A 23,154-nucleotide genomic window follows, 5' to 3' on the forward strand; every position below is an offset into this window, starting at 1 on the left:
TGATGCGACGATTGTCCACGTAGGTCCTGGAAATAATGGTGATCCGTCTTCTGGTGGCAGCGGTTGGTCTCCGGTACCTTCTGCTGAGCCCCTAGTCCATGTACCAGTGTGGCTGGAAGGATGGAAGCCACCAAACAGTCTGATCACAACGTTGTCTGGCAAAAGTATACTGGAGAAGCAGAGCGCTGATAGCAGTTCCACTTTCGGTCTCTCTCAAGCAGCATCCGCGCGGTACTCACGAACCGGAGCATTCAGCTTCTTGCTTAGTCACAATCAGCGGGGCGCTCTGCACGTCTTTTCTCACAAGTTCTGCTGGCAGCAGCGGGGATGTTTTGGCGCAGGCCTGCGTTGTGCAGGTGCTCGAGGGAAGGAGCACTCACCCCTTTCTGTTGCACGCTGTCTCTTCACGCCAAGTCTCCCTGTTCCTGCGCTTGCTGTTGCTAAGTGCAAAGGTTGGTCCGGTTCTCTAAGCTTTCCCCCGGACAACAGAGGAGACAGCCCCGACAGTTCCGGACCCAGCGCAAAAGAGGTACTCCTGGTCCGGTCCTTCTTCTTACAGGTGTATGCCCAGCTATCGTAAAAAAAAAACATTATTTTATTCTATCACAAAGAAGGGAAAAAAAACTAAGTCTAGAAGAAAGGAGCGAAAAAGCAGAAGGAGCCATCAGAGCCAGATTTGTGCCAGATCTTGTAGGTAACAGTTTCTTGCTTAATTTTGCATTTAAAAATCAAAGAACCAATAGAACAATCAATATGAAGGTGTTTATGGCATTTAATAATGAATATGGAGTTCTATATAAAACAAAATTACCTCCAACCCTTTCAGAGAAAAGGAATAATGTCGTTCATCTCAATCAACCAAAGTAAGCAACTTTCAGATGCAAAGAGGTATCAAAGCATGTCCCCTATCCATCTAGGACAATCGTATTTATGGACCACCATTTTTGTAAAATGAAAGACAACTAGTCAGCTGACCATAAATGGCCAGTATAGTATATTTATCTGTCTTATATCTCTTTACTAGGAGAAGGATATTCATTCTGGCCTTATTGGGCCCCTGATCATCTGCAAAACTGGGACTCTTGATAAAGACACCAGCCGTCCACTGGATGCTCGGGAATTTACGCTGCTGTTCATGACTTTTGAAGAAGAAAAAAGCTGGTACTTTGATAAGAACTCAAAGAACATGTGCAATGATGAAATTAAAAAATCATCAGATGGGATGAACTGTCACAACTTTCATGGTGAGAAGTATCTGCAAAGAAAAATTCTTATGCAGTATAGTGAATATACCGAATATTGTACTTGGACCATCAAGTCATAAAGCTGTGGCCCTAGCTCACTGCAAAACATCTACATAGCTTATACCAGAGGCTTCCATTTCAGAACTTGCACGGTAGATACACTCACTGGCCACTTTATTAGGTACACCATGCTAGTAAGGGGTTGGACCCCCTTTTGCCTTCAGAACTGCCTCAATTCTTCGTGGCAGAGATTCAACAAGGTGCTGGAAGCATTCCTCAGAGATTTTGGACCATATTGACATGATGGCATCACACAGTTGGCGCAGATTTGTCGGCTGCACATCCCTGATGCGAATCTCCCGTTCCACCACATCCCAAAGATGCTCTATTGGATTGAGATCTGGTGACTGAGGAGGCCATTTGAGTACAGTAAACTCATTGTCATGTTCAAGAAACCAATCTGAGATGATTCGAGCTTTATGACATGGCGCATTATCCTGCTGAAAGTAGCCATCAGATGTTGGGTACATTGTGGTCATAAAGGGATGGACATGGTCAGCAACAATACTCAGGTAGGCTGTGGCGTTGCAACGATGCTCAATTGGTACCAAGGGGCCCAAAGATTGCCCAGAAAAAATTCCCCACACCATGACACCACCACCACCAGCCTGAACCGTTGATACAAGGCAGGATGGATCCATGCTTTCATGTTGTTTACGCCAAATTCTGACCCTACCATCCGAATGTCGCAGCAGAAATCGAGACTCATCAGACCAGGCAACGTTTTTCCAATCTTCTACTGTCCAATTTCGATGAGCTTGTGCAAATTGTAGCCTCAGTTTCCTGTTCTTAGCTGAGAGGAGTGGTACCCAGTGTGGTCTTCTGCTGCTGTAGCCCATCTGCCTCAAAGTTCGACGCACTGTGCGTTCAGAGATGCTCTTCTGCCTACCTTGGTTGTAACGGGTGGCAATTTGAGTCACTGTTGCCTTTCTATCAGCTCGAACCAGTCTGCCCATTCTCCTCTGACCTCTGGCATCAACATGGCATTTCCGGCCACAGAACTGCCGCTCACTGTTTTTTTTTTCTTTTTCGGACCATTCTCTGTAAACCCTAGAGATGGTTGTGCGTGAAAATCCCAGTAGATCAGCAGTTTCTGAAATTCTCAGACCAGCCCTTCTGGCACCAACAATCATGCCACGTTCAAAGGCACTCAAATCACCTTTCTTCCCCATACTGATGCTCGGTTTGAACTGCAGGAGATTGTCTTGACCATGTCTACATGCCTAAATGCACTGAGTTGCCGCCATGTGATTGGCTGATTAGAAATTAAGTCTTAACACACAGTTGGACAGGTGTACCTAATAAAGTGGCCAGTGAGTGTATATTGATACAAATATATGTTGATTCATACACATGAAAAGATTTACCAATATAACAAGTGCTTCACTTCACATATTGCTAAAAAAAAAAAAAAAATTATCGTACGATACCTATTTCTCTCTGTTCATTTCCAGCCATAAATGGAATTACATATAACCTTCAAGGTTTCAATATGCATCAAAATGAACTGGTGAGATGGCACATGTTAAACATGGGAGGACCAAAAGATATGCATGTAATTAATTTCCATGGTCAAACGATGACAGAAAGAATAAATGCAGAATTTCGGCATCCAGCTTACCCCCTAATGCCTGGTAAGTAGAATGTCATACCTCATCTGTACATCTGTAGAGTTATGTAACTGTACGTCTATCACTTGTCTTTAACCAATACCTTGCTGTGCATATTCTATCCTCATTTTTTATTATGCTTGTCTAACTTTGCACCCAGGGTTGTATAATTCCTATAAATCTAGTACTTTATGAAATATATTAAAAAACATCAAGAAAACCGTGCAAGAATTAGACTTACAAAAGGAATTCAAAATACTAGGTCTTGGTGGACCTATGGTATAGTATCATAGGTCAGAGAGTTATGGATATGGATAAGGCCACCTGAAAAAACACCAGCCAACGCCAAGGAATTTGGAGTTTATTCAGGAGGACATAGTAAAAGTATGCTTTTCTTTGAAACACCGCAGCGTTTCAGGTTAAAACATACATTGTTGAGATCATAAAGCCAATGCCTGATGCATGTTGTCCACGGAATGGGGAGCATGTATCAGGTGTCAGACCTACTTTAAATGGCATCTGATAGTAGGATCAATCCTCCTAAGCTGTCTCTATGGGCATGTAGGTCATACAAAGTTGATTCAAATGATACCTTGATATCTGGAATCTGGTGATTGATTCCGGAAGAGTTCAAATCTTTCTTATATGCAAATAAGCTGAAAATATCAGAGACACCCTTTAAGCAGATCCATTAAAGGAATCATGCGGACTTAATTTCCTTTTTGTTGCAGAGGCATCTTTTTTGTAATAGCATTACATACCCCCCACTGCTCCAGCACTGCATCCCTGCTGCGGCTCGGTCTTTATTGATACGGCAGCAGCAGTGATGTCATGACTGCATATGACCACTGCAGCCAATCATTGAGTTCTGTGGTGTTGTTTCATTTACATCATCATACATTGTTTATTACAAGTCACCAAGCCACCACTAGATCTTTCTTGGCTTTTCCTTTCTTCTGTCGTTAATAGCCAAGCTCAGACATTTCTGTAATTCTTATTCATATCAATTGTTGTCATGTCTTCCCTGTTAAGCTGTGTGCCCATGATTAAAATGTGGTGTGTTTCTGATGTTGTAGATCTTTCTGCAGCATTCCTGTATGCATCAGCTAAATTAGGTTACTCTTTCATTGCGTTTTTGTGTTTTTTATTACGTGCATTTTTATTGTATTATTTTAGCTGCTTTTTTTAATATAATAATAATAATAATAATCTTTATATAGCGCCAACATATTCGGTTTAACAGTTTCAAAACACAAGTCATAAGTAACAATGTTAACAATACAGTAATTAAAGTAAAATAAGATGACCCTGCTCGTGAGAGCTTACAATCTACAATGAGGTGGGGGAGATACAAAGTAGAGGTGTGTATTTACAATGATGTATTTACAATGATGGTCCGGCCATCTTCAAGTTATGTTTTAAATAAAGCTACTTTGTTTTGGATATGTCCTGGTGTTTGGATTTGATAAAACTTTATGGATAGAGTCATGTGTGGATTACATGTGTTTTTACTGCATTTCCATGCACTAAAAACAAACATGCGCTTTTTACCTGCGGATTTTCCTCATTTCTTTCAAGTCTATGGGGAAAATTTGCAAATAAGATGTAAATTTACTGCAAGAGGGATTGACATGCTATGGATCTGAAACACACATCACAGGTCAGTTTCCGGTGTAAAACAAAGACGCACAAGAGGCGTGAGATTTCTATAAATCCCATCCACTTTGCTGGAACTGTAAGATGTTGCGTTGTTTGCATAGCAAAAGATACACAGTGTCAAAACTCGACAAGTGCTCCTCATGGGAACTTAACCTTACAAGTACTATTCTGTGTTATCCTAGGTACATTTGCCACAGTTGAAATGAAGCCAGCAAGGGCCGGTATCTGGCTGCTCGATACTGAAGTTGCAGAATATCAGCAAGCAGGAATGAAAACATTATTCAATGTTGCAGAAGAAGGTAAATGTAAAAAAAAACCTAACACGTGCCATGTGGTTTACTAATACGCTTTTATCGAAACTAGAGCCTGAAAAATACAAGATTGTCGTCTACACGCCATAGGTGTCAGTAATATAAGGTTCACATTACAAAGATGCAGGGAAGTAGCTGCCTCTGACTCTGTCAGCTTGTTACATAGCGGCCAACTAATTGCAAACCTAGAAAAACATGGGTCTCCTGTAACTAATGTGACTCTATGACTTTGGGGGTGCTAGAGTTGACAATTTTCTATTCTAGGGTGCATATTTGTGCCTTTCTTATATGACAAAACTATCATGGCTTCATCTAGTGTTGAGCATCTGACCAAAGCTGACCAAATCGATGCCTGGAACTCACCATCTGTAGTGGCAGGCTAAGCCAAAATTATACATTTACTTTCAGTTATCTTTCGTTTGCCCTCCAAAATTTTAGAACATTAAAATAAATCCAAAATAAAGCCCCCATACACAATAGATAGCCAAACGATCCTTCAGGTGAAAGCTGTCAGCTATGTCTCCAAAGTACCCGATAAATAGGAACACTGAGCTCAGTCGGACTTTCCTGTATTGCCTACAGTATGAGAGAGCCTCTGCCAGACTCCTCTGTCCTCCTCCAAACTCCACTGGCTATCTCACTGTGAACAAAACGAATGACCATCAGAAAAGAGGAATATAGTTTGGAGAGTCTCTCTTAACAATGTCTAAAAAATAACCTTTATTAATTCATTATAAAAAGTTTGTCAACCCCGGACATAACATAGGAAACCGTGACACACAATTACAATAAACACATACATAAAGTGTTAGTGCTCAACCAGTACTCATTAAAAGAATGGTTTGGTCTCACCCATCCGTAGAGTTATGTTGGTAGCAGGATCTCATATAATAGGAGCAATGAATATGTGTATATGGGGGGGAGGTTTCCCTTTCTCCCTGTCGTGCCCCTGCATTGCTCCTTTCCTTACAAGGACGGTACTCAAGTATAAACTGCTACTGTTTCCCCACCATATATGTATAAATGGTTCTTCTCCCTACACATTTTCTCCCCAATGGAAGGGATTCATCAGGGGAACAAAAGTAGAAAATTGCTTAGTGGGTGTAAATGTGATCAGTTGTGTCACAACCCTTTGGAGATAGATGGTATAGGTGAGCCCTGTAACTTGACTTCTTTCAAAAAGGGCATATGCAGACTCTCTTTCCCTCAGCGTCTGACGTCACCTCCCTTTTTCCATTCTCATACCGAGGCACCAGATGACATTGTAGTTATCCAGACTCCGGAGGTGGCCTCCTGTCCCATAGTTACTAGGCGCGATGTCATGCGGTTCACCACATAGAGTGCACGGCACCCGGAAGCGGGACATTGTGCGGTTCAACATGTGGAACGCATGCCATGACGGTAGCGTCACATCTGGCTACAATATCCGCACGGTACTCGCGTCTCCATGGAGACATTAGTCGTTTACTTTTCTCAGTCAGTGGACCCCTGCAATAAAACCGATCCTGCTCCACTCAGGGGGTATTTTTGTATATATATGTTGGTATAGTAAAGATGCTTTCTGCCACCTAAATTAACCATACCCCACTCAAATCCAAGGGGTAACCCCTACATATTACCATTCTTTAAAAGATTCACTTTTAACTCTTAACATTTCAGAGGAGAAAATAATAAGTGGAGCAGCATCCCGCCCCTTTGTTGTACCATACCAAGTTCCCATCTACAGTATATCAACACTGTGTACATCAACAGTGAAAAGATAAGAATCCAGAGTTCAAAAAAGGCTTAAACTTCCTGTGGACTATACCACATAAATTTCCCATAATAGGGGTCTTCATATTCAAGGAGTTATCTAGAGGAGAGTGGTTAGTAGTCAAATCTCCAAAATTTTCTGGGCCCTATGGACCACTATAAACGTCTGTTTTTGCTGGAGGCCCCCTAATCGCAGATACCAGACCAAGAACATTGGAACGTTGTGCACACATAATTACTCATGGCTCATGTAGGATAAACAGAGACTAAGGTTCCTTCTTTACATGGCATTCCATTAATTGCCGATGTAAAGAAGTAGATGAGGTTGCCAAGATGGCGCAGTCCGGCCTAATCAGTTTAGGGATACAGATAGATTTTTAAGAATCTACTTATCTATTCTAGATAGATTAGGGTTCACCAGGGTCAGCCATTAAGGAGCGATTGCCATTTTCATTGATTGTAGGGTGTCAACCCTAGAGGCATAGGTAGGTGACAATTTCAAGAAAAGTTTGCCCATTTCCTCCCTGTAAACATTTATCCCTAAATTGATACGGTGATTAGGCTGGACCACCTATTGTGGGACATCTTCCTCTGTATATATTGGTGGAAGGTGTGTCTATGTTGTATTAAATCATTACAATGTTTTCTGTTTTGTCACTTTATGTTGTTGGTTTAAAATAGGTAGTTTTAATTATTATATTAAAAAGTGTATTTAGTGAAACTTATGCTAATTATTTGATACCCCCATATTAGTCTGTCATTTGTAAACATTAGGTACTAACCATGCAAGGTGCCCAAACTTTTGCATCGCCCACTTTCCTTTTTGTAATTTTTAAAATGTAAAAGATGAAAAAAATGCCTAAAATACAAAAGGAAATGTGTCACTTTAGCCCTTTTAGAGATCATTTTATTTTCAACTTGTTTAACTGTTCACAATAACTTTTGACCAGGTGTGCCCAAACTTTTACCACTATATATGAGTAGAACATTTCTCTTGGGTATAATATGTAATATCTAACAAATAACATCATATTCATGCATCTTGTGATCTTCTTGCCTTGGTACAAGCTGCCTGGCATTGGTAATGTCTAATAACTTTTCCAGTATAAACATGTCCTATTATAGGGCTATCATCTACTCAACAGAAATGTAGTTTATATTATATTTTACATAAGATTTACATTTTAGTTTTTTTCGTTAGGATGTAATTTTCCAGTTGGCATGGCAAGCAGAATAATATCTGATGAGCAGATTACAGCATCACATTATATAGGTAAGTAAAATTAGTAAGGGTTCAATCAGATATGTGTTTCATGTAGCTGATTTTTCCATTTGCTATCACACATACACATTATAGACTATGAGATAAAACGAAAAAAGTGGTTTGGTACCGTGTTAGCCAGTAGAAAAAAATATATAAAGTGCTCTCAGTGAGAGAAACAAAATAGGAATCTTGTGGGTATGACTATGAGACTATGAGATTGCTCACATGTCTGTGTATATTTAGGAAACTTGTGATCGCAATAGAAATGACCGCTCATTCAGATGGGTTTATAACCTTTCCATGTGCACACATTGTAGTAAGCGGACCTACTATAGTCAGTGTACGTGGTCGATTTTCCGCTTTGCGGTGTTGATTTTCAATATGGCCGTCAGAACTGACCAATTTTTAAAAGTGTTTTGGATCCGGTTTTCATCAGCGATTGGTCAGTGTGTCATTTTTTAACATTAGTGTTTCACGAACAAACTAATGGAGGTTACCAAGCTTCTTTTATGAAATAGTCAAATGGACAGAATTAGAATAACATTGGTGAGTTTGATCCGTGAATAGCATAAAAAATGGACACTTCTCGTCGTTGTTGATATACATATATTTCTGCAGACAATTGATTCTTAAAAAATAGTCATGTCAATATTCCTATAAACTATGAAGGGTAACAGAACATATATGAGAATATTGCCTCAAGTTTATTGTTTCCATTTCTAAGATATAGACCCCAGAGTGACAGCAAAAAATGCAGATTACGTTAAATGAATTACATCAAATAAATTGATATATTTTCTTTTTATTTTATATAGATCCTTGGGAGCCCAAGTTAGCCCGGCTGAACAATGTCGGCTCATACAACGCGTGGAACGCACATCTGAATAGATCCTCACTGCCATGGATTCAGGTACTTCCATTTGCTGAAATGATCATTCTCTCTCCACATATAAGATCTCTTCTTGTTGAAAATAAATGAATATATTCATTATAAATTCTTAGTCTGAATAGCTGAATTACTCTTGTCCTTCTCACATCTGACAGTTTTATGTCATGGGGTTGATTTACTAATACTGTCATTGGATTTCCAACCCATCATGTGAAGAGAGTAGTAAAGTTCTACAATTTCCTTCTCCTCCTATGATTTTAAGGGAAGAGTTACATAGTAGAGATGTGCGAATATCTTCCTCTCCCTCCTTATTCGGCAAGCTATAGCACCTACAGAAGAAGCTGCATCGGTAACCTGGATACCTAGAGCGCTCCCGATGATCAGCTGTTCGGCGCCGCTGCTGCATGTGTCACAGCTGTCTGACAGTCACAACACGTGCATGGAGAGCCTGTGTGTTCTGACTGTCACACAGCCGCGACACATGCAGATACTGCGCCGAACAGCTGATCATTGGGAGCGCTCCAGGTATCCGGGTTCCCTCTGCAGCTTCGGTAAGTGCTATAGCTTGCCGAAAAAGGAGGGAGCAGATGATGTTCACTCATCTCTATTAGACAGCCATATAACTCGTACGAGGATCGCAATGCAATGCTTGAACTGGCTGGTTTCACTCCCAACCCGAGCGTGACAGTTACATAGAAAAACATGCTGTCATGCTTAAGTCGGTAGAGTCGGCCAGTGCAAGCATTGCATTACGATTCTCGTTATACAACCATCTGACTCTTCCCCGAGAGTGTTAATTGTGCACTGGGCTATACTATTCATAGATGAGGATCGTCCAAATAATTTAAATATGACCCGTGCTAGGATTAAACTACATTTTTACACAAACTTCTGAAAAACTTAGTGATGGGATAAGTAGAAAGTTTAAATAAAAACAGTTCATATTGTTCTCAACTGAGGATACAATTGCACCTTGGCAATGCTCTGTGAGCTAACCAGACTGGACTCCAGACTGATAAGCAGTAACAAACAACCAGTTAGATTTGTGCTGAAGTATTGAAATAGAACCTTTGACTTTCTAAAAAAAAATAAGTTAAATGCCTTCTAAAATCCCCAAGTTCCCCTGATTGTGCTGTTCTTTTTCATTTTGCACTGCTTTACCCCATTGCAGAAATACTCATAGTTGTTGCTTTTTGAGTGTAGTATGTGAAATCTCTGCTTGGAGGACAATTTTCTTTCTAGTTTTCTCTAGGAGTGTGTGCTGTCACCCCTCCCAGATGCTGCAAATCACTATTCACCAGCTGATCTGGCAGTTTAAGGTGCTGACTGTCATGATCCAGGACGGGGTTTTGCTTTGACCCATCCTGGTCAGACTGGGGGTTAATTGTTCTGCCTCTCTATGGCAGAGGGCGGCTATTTTATGCTCACTGGACCTAGGTCTGGTGTCAGTTATCCTCCTGCCCTCGGCTGAGTTAGTTGACCTCTTGTATACAGTTGTGGCCAAAAGTATTGACAACCCTGCAATTCTGTCAGATAATACTCAGTTTCTTCCTGAAAATGATTGCAAACACAAATTCTTTGGTATTATTATCTTCATTTAATTTGTCTTAAATGAAAAAACACAAAAAGAATTGTTCTAAAGCCAAATTGGATATAATTCCACACCAAACATAAAAAAGAGGGTGGACAAAAGTATTGGCACTGTTCGAAAAATCATGTGATGCTTCTCTAATTTGTGTAATTAACAGCACCTGTAATTTACCTGTGGCACCTAACAGGTGTTGGCAATAACTAAATCACACTTGCAGCCAGTTGACATGGATTAAAGTTGACTCAACCTCTGTCCTGCGTCCTTGTGTGTACCACATTGAGCATGGAGAAAAGAAAGAAAAAGAAGACTAAAGAACTGTCTGAGGACTTGAGAAACCAAATTGCAAAGAAGTATGAGCAATCTCAAGGCTACAAGTCCATCTCCAAAGACCAGAATGTTCCTGTGTCTACCGTGCGCAGTGTCATCAAGAAGTTTAAAGCCCATGGCACTGTGGCTAACCTCCCTAGATGTGGACGGAAAAGAAAAATTGACAAGAGATTTCAACGCAAGATTGTGCGGATGTTGGATAAAAAACCTTGACTAACATCCAAACAAGTTCAAGCTGCCCTGCAGTCCGAGGGTACAACAGTGTCAACCCGTACTATCCGTCGCCGTCTGAATGAAAAGGGACTGTATGGTAGGAGACCCAGGAAGACCCCACTTCTTACCCCGAGACATAAAAAAGCCAGGCTGGAGTTTGCCAAAACTTACCTGAAAAAGCCTAAAACATTTTGGAAGAAGGTTCTCTGGTCAGATGAGACAAAAGTAGAGCTTTTTGGGCAAAGGCATCAACATAGAGTTTACAGGAGAAAAAAAGAGGCATTCAAAGAAAAGAACACGGTCCCTACAGTCAAACATGGCGGAGGTTCCCTGATGTTTTGGGGTTGCTTTGCTGCCTCTGGCACTGGACTGCTTGACCGTGTGCATGACATTATGAAGTCTGAAGACTACCAACAAATTTTGCAGCATAATGTAGGGCCCAGTGTGAGAAAGCTGTGTCTCCCTCAGAGGTCATGGGTCTTCCAGCAGGACAATGACCCAAAACACACTTCAAAAAGCACTAGAAAATGGTTTGAGAGAAAGCACTGGAGACTTCTAAGGTGGCCAGCAATGAGTCCAGACCTGAATCCCATAGAACACCTGTGGAGAGATCTAAAAATGGCAGTTTGGAGAAGGCACCCTTCAAATATCAGGGACCTGGAGCAGTTTGCCAAAGAAGAATGGTCTAAAATTCCAGCAGAGCATTGTAAGAAACTCATTGATGGTTACCGGAAGCGGTTGGTCGCAGTTATTTTGGCTAAAGGTTGTGCAATCAAATATTAGGGTGAGGGTGCCAATACTTTTGTCTGGCCCATTTTTGGAGTTTTGTGTGAAATGATCAATGTTTTGCTTTTTGCTTCATTCTCTTTTGTGTTTTTTCATTTAAGACAAATTAAATGAAGATAATAATACCAAAGAATTTGTGTTTGCAATCATTTTCAGGAAGAAGCTGAGTATTATCTGACAGAATTGCAGGGGTGTCAATACTTTTGGCCAAAACTGTACGTGTGCCTTGTGCCTGATAACTTGTTGCTTGTTTGGTTGTGATCCGGTTATGTCCCTGTTACAAGTTCTGCCTGCCCCTCTTGTACCGCACCGCTCTCTCGTGTATGACTCTCTGCTTGTGACTCGACTACTCTCTGCTCGTCCCTTTGGTACCGCACCGCCCTCTTGTGTATGACCTTTGGCTTTGTCTGACCTCCCGTCTGTTTATCCCTCCTGTACCTCGTTTGCCCGTACGGTGTATGAACTCCGTTTTGCCCGACTCTGAGCTTTCTATCTTCTCTGAAAGCTGGACGCTAAGCCCCGCCCCCTTGCAGTCACATGACCGTAGGTCATGTGCCGGCTTGCTAACCTTCAGCGTTCAGGTCCTGTGCATCTGTACTTTCTGGCTGTTCCTGTCCCCAGGGGTCCCTACAGTGCGGGTGAGTCCCTGCTCAGCGGAGGCTGTACGCCGGTGCTGTCAGGATCCTGATACTGAGAAGTCGCAATTGACTGGGTCTGTATGGAAGAGGTGAAAGTTCACACCCCCAGAGAAGACCCTGAAGGAACACCCAGTTGTACTACAAGGAGAGATTTCACATACTGTGCGCCAAAAGCAACTCTGCAGTGGAGAGCCGCCGTGCAAAATGGAAAAGATCTGCAGAACAAGGGAAGATCAAGCATTTTTATGAGGTATTTAACTCAATTTTTGTGCACACGACAGATCCTCTTTAAAGGGGTTTTGCTTTTAGAACTTTCTGGCCTCTAATAGCATGTTCTGGGTGAAAATGATAAAATCAGATGTTACTCACCATCCCGGGGTACGTGGCCAGCTCTCATCAACTGCTCTGGTCTCTGTTCACCGGCTACAGGGGTAACATCACAACTATAGGCCACTAAACAGACAAAGCCCAAGATGGAGATAATAAGCAAATACCCTGCAGTAAAAAAGTAAACCGCAATAGTGCATGAAAATAATATAAGGTACTTATTTAACATCATTTTGATTAAAAAAATGCAAAAGCCATCCCACCACTTCATGGTGACCTTAATCGGGATGGTCCTAACCCCAAATATATTAGAACCTTACCGTCTGTCAAGGGACATTCTCATGCATGTGGATAAAGGCTGGGATGGATTGAACCCAGCTAATACACTCGCAGCCATGGGGAACTACATTAAGCAGGCCACACCTTTATATGCACGGGGTGCAAACAAACCGAAAAAGACCTAAAGAAATTAACTGGAATATGGTGCATGCAGCGTGTAAGTGGCTGTTGACGGTTTGCTATACTGTGGCATCTGATTTTTTTTGTGCACCCATAGTTTTGAATGGCCGAGTCTCATCTAATTTACAGAAGAATCTAATGCATGCTGCAATTTTTTTCATACACAGATTCAGTCAGTGAAAAAAAAATTGTTCATCTGCGCTGCCCCATTGAATAACATGGGACTGAGTGTGATGCTGGGACTGAAAACACGGTCATGTGCACGAGCCCAAATAAAGAATAAGCCATTAAGCTTTTCATAAAACCAGTAACCCTTTATATTAAACTGCCAGATTTCTACCTAATCAATAAAGATATGTATACAGCAGACGCCAGTGCGCATGGTGTCATCATTTCATTTTCTTCCTCTTTGTATGGTATGTGCACACATTGACTTTTAGAGCATATCTCAGGAGGTAGGCACTTCAGACCATATGGCGTCTTTTGTCCTGAAGCGTCTTTTCGGTCTTTTCATAGGTGTTTTTGTTGCGTCTTTGGTTTTATTACTTGTATTGTATGAGCTAGTGTGCAGCTTCACATCTGAAGTCCCTGCTCACTTAGTTTAACCGTTTTACGCCTCAGGAAACCTGAAGCGGTTAAAAGATGCTCGATAGACTGAACATATGCACAGAAAGTTGACGTAGAGATTCATATGTTCATTATTTTTACAATTTATTTACCACTTTTTCAGGCAGGTTATGGAGCGTACCCATATGAAATAAATGTGTGCGCAGTGGCTTGCAAAAGTATTCACCCCCATTTGCATTTTTCGTGCTTTGCTACCTCAGAACCTAGAATTTCACAGTTTTTTTACGGTTTGCACATGACTACCATGTTCGTTCCATTTATGATGCTCCAAGGAATCATCAGAGATTGGAATATTCTTCTATAACTCAACCCTGACTTGTACTTCTCAACAACTCTGTCCCTGACTTGTTTGGAGATCACCTTCGTTTTCATGGTGTTGTTTGGTTAGTGGTGCCTCTTGCTTAATGGTGTTGCAGCCTCTGTGGCTTTTCAGAAAACGTGTGTATACTGACAGACCCTGTAACACTTACAGTAGATTGCACACAGGTGGGCTTCCTTTCACTAGGCAGGTGACTTATGAAAGGAATTGTTTGCACCAGAAATTATTAGCGGCTTCATCACAAAAGGGATGAATAGATATGCACATGCCAATTATCAGTTATTAGATCCAATAAATTTAATTTATACCTATATTTTTCTCACTTCACCAACTTAGACTATTTAGTGCTGATGCGTCACACACAAATCGGATTACAAAAATATTTAAACTCAGGTTGTAATGTAACAAAATGGGTAAAAAGCCAAGGGGTTGAATACTTTCACAAGCCACTGTATAATAAGATGGAGAAATAATTGTATGCCCTTGGTATATTCCAGGTTGATTTACGAAAAATCTTCTTACTCTCCGGAATACAAACACAAGGAGCAAGTAAATATTTCACCCAATTTTACATCAGGGAGTTCTTTGTTGCATATAGTAAGGACAATAGAAAGTGGAACGTTTTCAAAGGAAACAGCACGGCTACACATAAGGTGAAAGACATGGACTGCTCGATTATCTTTTCTTTATATCACTATTTTAGCATATCTTTTTCCGGTTAGTTACATGACGTTCTCCTGAAATTTGTACAAAAAAAAAAAAAAATCTTAACAATCACTTTATTATCTCTTCTTTTGGGGAAAAAAACAAATATATTCACTGTCGCAGCCCCACAAGTTTTATCATCTAGCTTTTCTAATGTTTCCAAAGGCAACGATTAGTAATTTATGAATTATCCATATTGGCCATAATGTCCATGTAAGGCTAGTTTCACACTTGCTTTTTTTTGCAGCGCGTTTTTCCCGCAAAAAAACGCATTGAAAAAACGCATACAAAAGCATACAACTGCTGCGTTTTTTTCAAGCATTTTTATGAGCATGCATGAAAAAAACGCAGCGTTTTTAAGCGTTTGTATGCGTTTTTAGTGCGTTTTTACCGCGTTTGCGTTTTTTTCCAACATTGGATGTCCCCTCACACTAACCCAAACCATGACTTTACTAACCCTAACCCTGACCCTAACCCTAACCCTAACCCTGACCCTAACCCTTAACCAAATCATACTTAACCCTAACCCAAACCCTAAACCCTAACTAACCCTAACCCTGACCCTAACCCTAACCCTAACCCCTGACCCTAACCCTAACCCTGACCCTAACCCTAACCCTAACCCTGACCCTAACCCTTAACCAAACCATACTTAACCCTAATCCTGACCCTAACCCTGACCCTAACCCTTAACCAAACCATACTTAACCCTGACCCAAACCCAAACCCCAACCCTGACCCTGACCCTGACCCTAACCCTAACCCCCCTTAACTAACCCTAACTCTAACCCAAACCCCTAAATTCCATGGTTAAAAAAAAAAACGCATATGCAAAAAAACGCATACATGAGCATGCCAGTGCGCACATATGCGCATCCATAGGCTATAATGGCCATTTTTAGCGCAAAACGTGCACATATGTGTGCATGCGCTTTTTTGCAGGGCCAAAAAATGCAACATGCTGCGTCTGGAAAATACCAACGCACACCCCAAAAAAACGCAGCGCATGAAAATCGCATACATGCGCTTACAAGCGCGCAGGTATGCGCACCCATGTTAAATATAGGGGAAAAAACACATGCGCACATATGCGTTTTTTTCCAGCGCTAAAAAACGCAAATGTGAAACCAGCCTTAGGCCTTTTTCACACTTCAGTTTTTTGACGTTAGTCAAAATCCGCCAGAGTGTGAAAAAATGGATCCGTTTCCGTTTTGCCACAAATGGATGACACAGGATCCATTTTTTGACGGATCATTAGTTGATTTTTCATGAAATTTAAAGATACATGACGAGAGACAGAGAGAGAGAGAGAGATTTTCCGCCAGAACGGAATTTGGTGTTAAATTTCTGGCAAGGAAATTCTTCCGGGCATGCTCAGTGTAAAAAAGCGGATCCCTTGCCGGATTCCGTCAATTAATGGTTGGCAACAGATCCGCCGCCCATAAGCGTCCATTATAACGAATGTCGGATAGCGGCGGATCCATTGCTATCCGCTGTTTTGACGCAGACAAAAAAACGTTTCATTGTCCGTCCTCTCAAGACAGCGGACGCCAAAATTATGGCAGATCCGTCAAAAAACGGATCCAACGGATGACCATCCGTCAAAATCTGTCGCTAATGCAAGTCAATGGGGAAAAAAACGGATCCGTCAAAAATAATGGCGGATCCTTTTTTTTGCAAAACGGCGGATTTTGACTGATGGCAACAAACGGAAATGTGAAACAGGCCATAAAGACGACATCTCAAGGATTGCTCTTCCCGCCATCGCTGCTTTTCTGTGTCGTTATGCCGCTTACCGCTTGGCTGCTCCTCCTCTGCCGCATGTAAACTACACTCCTATGGCTCAGTGCACACGTGTCCTCACTCTGTATACACCCTCTCATCCAATCAATATTCAGTAATCACTAGTAAAGAAAGTTGTTAAGACCCAACTTTCTGCAACTACTTTAGTTTCGGTGCTGTTTTGCTTGAACGTTACAGAAGACTATTCCGTGCTAGCATTCAACTGGAAAGGACATTGGGGAGAAACATTGAGAAAACAGCCCTATCAGTTGCTCTCTTTCAGTAGACTTTACTGAAAGCACAAGTTGAAGCTGATTGGTTGAAAGTAGCTGAGGGCTATCTTCAGACTGCTCCTCCCACATGTCATTTTCATTTTTGATGTAGTAGCGCTATAGAGAAGACCACCCACAGCCCAGTCAATCAGGGGGTGCGTGAGACTGGCATGACATTATACTGCTGAACTGGCAAGATCATTGGTAATATTATTCTTTTAATGCATCTTTATTATTCTTACAGCTTTTTGAAGGTAATTCTGATTCGCAAAGTATAAAAGAAAATGTATTTGACCCCCCAATTCCTGCCCGGTACATCAGGGTATTTCCTACAAGGTTCCATAATGAGCCTGTCCTTCGTATGGAGCTACTTGGATGTGAAATACAAGGTAATAAATAGTCAATGGAAATTTGTCAAACTCAATTTTTTTAATGATTTTGTTAAATATCATTTTTCTTAAAATGCTCTTGATTATTGTTCGGTATTACTGAATTACTTATTTCATAATTTTATCTCTGTTATTGATGCCTTTTACACTAGTACGGTAACTCCCACTGTAATATAACAATCTGGTTTGTAGGTTGTTCTGCGCCACTTGGTATGGAGAACAATAATATCAAAGATGCACAGATCACCGCCTCCTCGCACAAGACTTCATATTTCTCATCTCCATGGCTAGCGTCATTGGCACGTCTTAATAAGGCTGGTAGTGTTAACGCTTGGCAAGCAAAGGTATGGGCTTGAAATTTACAGCTGTGCTTTAAAATCTAGTTCTGTTAACTGATAAAGGGCACTCTACAGAGGACGCGAAGTCCATTCATCATTGAAGACGATGCTAAAAAATAAGGGGCAAATTTATTAAGAATGGTGTTAATGAGGGGCATGCAGGAAGAAGATATGCCAAATTCGTTGATTCGCGCACTTAATGTATTTGGTATATGTTATCAGTGTGCCTCTGTGCTCTTCACAGAAATGTTACTCCAGTCAATGACTGGAGTAACGTTTCAGGAGTAAGAGCTGTTGGAACTGGGTAGGCATAGTCATGCCCAATCCCGCCCCTCCCAAGCTTTGTCATTTCAGAGGAGCTTCATTAAATTGGCCAGGTTTCTGGGGTAAAAGCTTGTAAACTGTTTTACACCTATTTTATTTTTCTTGTAGTCAAACAATAATCAACAGTGGCTACAAATAGATTTCCTTGTGACCAAGAAAATTACTGGAATGATGACACAAGGGGCCAGCTCTTTTACAAGCGAGCTGTATGTGAAGTCCTACGTTGTTCAATACAGCGACAATGGAAAGGACTGGAAATCTTATATGGACGCTTCCACATCAATGGACAAGGTAACTATATCCACCTTTTGGCTGTAAGCCATTATCATCAACAATAACAGAAATAAACACTTGAAATAGATCACTCTGTTTGTAATGACTCTATATAATATATATGAGTTTCACTTTTTGTATTGAAGAACTGAAATAAATTCATTTTTTGATGATATTCTAATTTTGTGAGAAGCACCTGTATATCCTGAAGTTCTCTATGCTGTAGTTGTCTCATTTGCTTAAAGGGAATCTGTCACCAGGTTTTTCCTAACCCATCTGAGAGCTGTGTGATGTAGGGTCAGATACCTCGATTCCAGTGATGTATCATTTACTGGGCTGCTTGCTGCTGTTTTGATAAAATCACAGTTTTACCTCCTTCACACCTCCCAGTTCTCTGAATGCTGAGCTATGTATAACCCCGCCCACATCCCTGATTAGCAGATTTCTGTGTACATTGTGCAAAGGTAGAAAGCTGCAAATCAGTGGTGGGGGGAGGAGAACATGATAACAGGTTTACTGGTTCTCTAGTGATAAAGCAGTACCTTTATCTAAACTACAGCAAGCAGCCCAGTAAGTGACACATCACTGGAATCCAGGTCCCTGTCTCTGCATTATGCTGCTCTCAGATTAGGTGGCAAAAACCATTAGGTTGTGGATTTTTATTTATAAGTGTCATAGGATGGTGGTTGGCCATTTGTTGGTACATTAAAGGATTGAAAACTAAAATGCATTCTACTAATGCTATTTCAGATATTCCAAGGTAACAGCAACAGCCAAGGATATGCCAAGAATGAATTCCATCCACCTATATACTCTCGATATCTGAGGATAATTCCCAAAATTTGGAATCAAAGCATTGTAATGAGGCTGGAAGTCTACGGCTGTGACACATAAATCATTGCACTGTTCATATTGGTTTTTACGGTACCATCAATTAGTTACAAGGCTTGAAGTTTTCTGTACTCCAGAAACTCAGCTAGACGATCGTTATTCTTTATAGTGAATTATTGGTTTTGAACATTCATCCAATTTTCTTGTTAGTGTATTATTTATGACTGTTGTTCAGGACTGTTTGTATTATTATTATATCTGTACTTCCTTATAACTATGAATTTGTGCCAATTTTTTTTACATCTAAAAGCCATCTAATATTCCTGTACAAGAATGGATTTCAGTGACTTTCTGTGACCATTTTTACTAGGGACTTCTCTTTAATAAACTAAACCATATTCTACAATAAAAAATGGTAATACCTATGATTGTGAGTTCATTATTTGTATATTCTGTAAACATAATTATTGGTATTTGACCATATCATCATTTTATGCAGATTTTCCAACTCCAGGCTATATGAACTTAAATGCTTATTGGATGATGGGTGTAATGAAGGGGGCTGAGGCCTAACACCCTTAACCCCTTTCTGCCATGAGACGTACTATCCCGTCCTTGTGCCCTGGGACTTAATTCCCAGGGACAGGATAGTACGTCATAGCGATCAGCGGCGCCCACGTGGTGAGCGCCGCTGATCGCGGCCGGGTATCAGCTGATTACCACAGCTGACACCTGGCACAATGTGTCAGGGGCGGTCACGGACCGCTCCCGACATGTTAACCCCTTGTACACAGCGATCAAACACGATCGCGGTGTACCGGGGGGGTTAAAGGGAAGCATCGGCAGGGAGGGGGCTCCCTCCGTGCTTCCCTGAGCCCCCCATGGCAGCGCAATGTGCAGCTCTGCTGCGGGGGGCTCCTTCCCTGCAGGCCCCCGAATCCAAGATGGCGACGGGGCCTTCGGGGGCCTGCAGGGAGTCGGCTTCCTCACTGCCTGCAAAGCGCAGGCATGAGGAAGTCTGCAGCAGTGCCTGTGACAGATCGCTGATCTGTCACAGTGATCTGTGATGTGACAGATCAGCGATCTGTCACAGGACAGTGATGTCCCACCTGGGACAATGTAATAAAGTTAAAAAAAAAAAAAAGTGTTAAAATAATTTTAAAAAAATCGCCAAATAAATTAGAAAAGAAAAAATATTCCCACAATAAATTCATGTTTTGGAAATAAAAAAACAAAACAATAAAAGTACACATATTTGGTATTGCCGCGTCCGTAACGACCTGCCCTATAAAACTGTCCCATTAGTTAACCCCTTTAGCGAACCCCTTAAAAAATAAAAATAAAAAACGAAGCAAAAAATAATGATTTATTATCATACCGCCGAACAAAAAGTGCAATAACGTGCGATCAAAAAGACGCATATAAAAATCCATGGTACCGCTGAAAACGTCATCTTGTCCCGCAAAAAACGAGCCACCATACAGCATCGTCAGCGAAAAAATAAAAAAATTATTGCTCGCAGAATAAAGCAATGCAAAAATAATTATTTTTTATATAAAATAGTTTTCATTGCATAAAACCGATAAAACTTAAAAAAACCACCTACATGAGGTATCGCTGTAACCGTACTGACCCGAAGAATAAAACAGCATTATCAATTTTATCGCACGCGAAACGGTGTAAACGCACCCCCCCCCAAAAGAAATTCATAAAACGCTGGTTTTGGTTCATTCGGCGTCCCAAAAATCGGAATAAAAAGCGTTCAAAAAATGTCACGTGCCCGAAAATGGTACCAATAAAAACGTCAACTTGTCCCGCAAAATAAGACCTCACACATGACTCGGTGGGTCAAAATACGGTAAAATTATAGCTCTCAATATGTGGTGATGCAAAAACTATTTTTACAATAAAAAACGTCTTTTAGCGTGTGACAGCTGCCAAACATAAAAACCGCCATAAATAGTAAATCAAACCCCCCGTTATCACCCACTTAGTTAGGGAAAAATAATAAAATTAAAAGAAAATGTGTTTATTTCCATTTTCCCCATTAGGGTTAGGGCCAGGGCTAGGGTTAGGGCTAGAGCTAGGGTTAGGGCTGATATTAGGGTTAGGGGTGTGTTGGGGTTAGGGTTGGAGTTAGAATTGGGGGTTTCCACTGTTTGGGCACATCAGGTGCTCTCCAAATGCAACATGGCGTCTGATCTCAATTCCAGCCAATTCTGAGTTGAAAAAGTCAAATGGTGCTCCTTCCCTTCCAAGCTCTGCCATGCGCCCAAACAGTGTTTTACCCCCACATATGGGGTATCAGCCTACTCAGGACAAATTGCAAAACAATTTTTGGCGTCCAATTTCTCCTGTTACCCTTAGAAAAATAAAAAATTGGGGGCAAAAATATCATTTTTGTGGAAAAAAATTATCTTTTTATTTTCAAGCCCGGGAGTTATAAACTTCTGTGAAGCACTTGGGGGTTCAAAGTGCTCACCACACATCTAGATAAGTTCCGTGGGGGGTCTAGTTTCCAAAATGGGATCACTTGTGGGGAGTTTCAATAATTTAGGTACATCAGGGGCTCTCCAAACGCACATGACACCCGCAGACCATTCCATCAAAGTCTGCATTCCAAAACGTCACTACTTCCCTTCCAAGACCCGACGTATGCCCATACAGTAGTTTTCTCCCAAATATGGGGTATCATCGAACTCAGGACAAATTGGACAACAACCTTTGGGGTCTAATTTCTCCTGTTACCCTTGGGAAAATAAAAAAATTGGGGACTAATTGATCATGTTTGTGGAAAAAATACGATTTTTTTATTTTCATGCCCGGGCATTATAAACTTCTGTGAAGCCCTTGGGGGTTCAAAGTGCTCACCACACATCTAGATAAGTTCCTTAGGGGGTCTAGTTTCCAAAATGGGGTCACTTGTGGGGGTTTCCACTGTTTAGGTACATTAGGGGCTCTCCAAAGGCAACATGACACCCGCAGACCATTCCATCAAAGTCTGCATTCCAAGACGTCACTACTTCCCTTTCGAGCCCCGACGTGTGCCCATACAGTAGTTTTCTCCCACATATGGGGTGTCAGCGTACTCAGGACAAATTGGACAACAACTTTTGGGGTCCAATTTCTCCTGTAACCCTTGGGAAATTAATAAAATTGGTGACTAAAAGATCATGTTTGTGGAAAAAATAAGATTTTTTTATTTTCACGCCCAGGCGTTATAAACTTCTGTGAAGCACTGGAGAGGTCAAAGTGCTCACTAAACATCTAGATAAGTTCCTTGAGGGGTCTAGTTTCGAAAATGGTGTCATTTGTGGGGGGTTTCCACTGTTTTGGTACATCAGGCGCTCTCCAAACGCGACATGGTGTCCGATCTCAATTCCAGCCAAAAACGTCAAATGGCGCTGCTTCCCTTCCGAGCTCTGCCATGCGCCCAAATAGTGGTCTACCCCCACATATGGGGTATCAGAGTACTCAGGACAAATTGCACAATAACTTTTAGGGTCCTGTTACCCTTGGAAAAATAAGAATTGAGGGTGAAAAGATCATTTTTGTGGAAAAAATATGATTTTTTAATTGTACGGCTGTATGTTATAAACTTCTGTGAAGCCCTTGGGGGTTCAAAGTTCTCACCACACATTAGATAAGTTCCTTGGGGGGTCTAGTTTCCAAAATAGTGTCATTTGTGGGGGGTTTCCACTGTTTTGGTACATCAGGGGTTTTCCAATCGCGACATAGTGTCCGATCTCAATTCCAGCCAAAAACGTCAAATGGCTCTGCTTCCCTTCCGAGCTCTGCCATGCGCCCAAATAGTGGTTTACCCCCACATGTGGGGTATCAGCATACTCAGGACAAATTGCACAATAACTTTTAGGATCCTGTTACCCTTGGGAAAATAAAAATTGGGGGTGAAAAGATCATTTTTGTGGAAAAAATATGATTTTTTAATTGTACCGATGTACGTTATAAACTTCTGTGAAGCCCTTGTGGGTTCAAAGTTCTCACCACATATCTAGATAAGTTCCTTGGGGGGTCTAGTTTCCAAAATGGGGTCACTTGTGGGGGGTTTCCACTGTTTAGGTACATCAGGGGCTCTCCAAACGTGTCATGGCGTCCGATCAGAATTCCAGCCAATTTTGCATTGAAAAAGTCAAACGGCGCTCC

At 41.3% G+C, this 23,154-nt stretch overlaps 1 protein-coding gene across 1 annotated transcript in view; it reads left to right on the forward strand.

The window, feature by feature from the left end:
- Window positions 1-19,415, forward strand: part of F5 (coagulation factor V) — a 114,619-nt gene extending 95,204 nt beyond the window's left edge. Inside the window, exons 17-26 of the mRNA XM_073563806.1 lie at window positions 1,025-1,244; window positions 2,759-2,938; window positions 4,756-4,872; window positions 7,838-7,909; window positions 8,716-8,810; window positions 14,574-14,729; window positions 17,080-17,224; window positions 17,417-17,568; window positions 17,995-18,177; window positions 18,910-19,415. Coding sequence (XP_073419907.1) covers window positions 1,025-1,244; window positions 2,759-2,938; window positions 4,756-4,872; window positions 7,838-7,909; window positions 8,716-8,810; window positions 14,574-14,729; window positions 17,080-17,224; window positions 17,417-17,568; window positions 17,995-18,177; window positions 18,910-19,053 — 1,464 coding nt within the window. The 3' untranslated portion in view covers window positions 19,054-19,415. The remainder of the gene's footprint in view (window positions 1-1,024; window positions 1,245-2,758; window positions 2,939-4,755; window positions 4,873-7,837; window positions 7,910-8,715; window positions 8,811-14,573; window positions 14,730-17,079; window positions 17,225-17,416; window positions 17,569-17,994; window positions 18,178-18,909) is intronic.
- The last annotated feature ends 3,739 nt before the right edge of the window (window positions 19,416-23,154 follow it).

The sequence above is a fragment of the Dendrobates tinctorius genome, unplaced genomic scaffold (assembly GCF_039654945.1).
Source record: "Dendrobates tinctorius isolate UK_male_01 unplaced genomic scaffold, ASM3965494v1 ptg000398l, whole genome shotgun sequence".
NCBI classification, from domain to species: domain Eukaryota; kingdom Metazoa; phylum Chordata; class Amphibia; order Anura; family Dendrobatidae; genus Dendrobates; species Dendrobates tinctorius.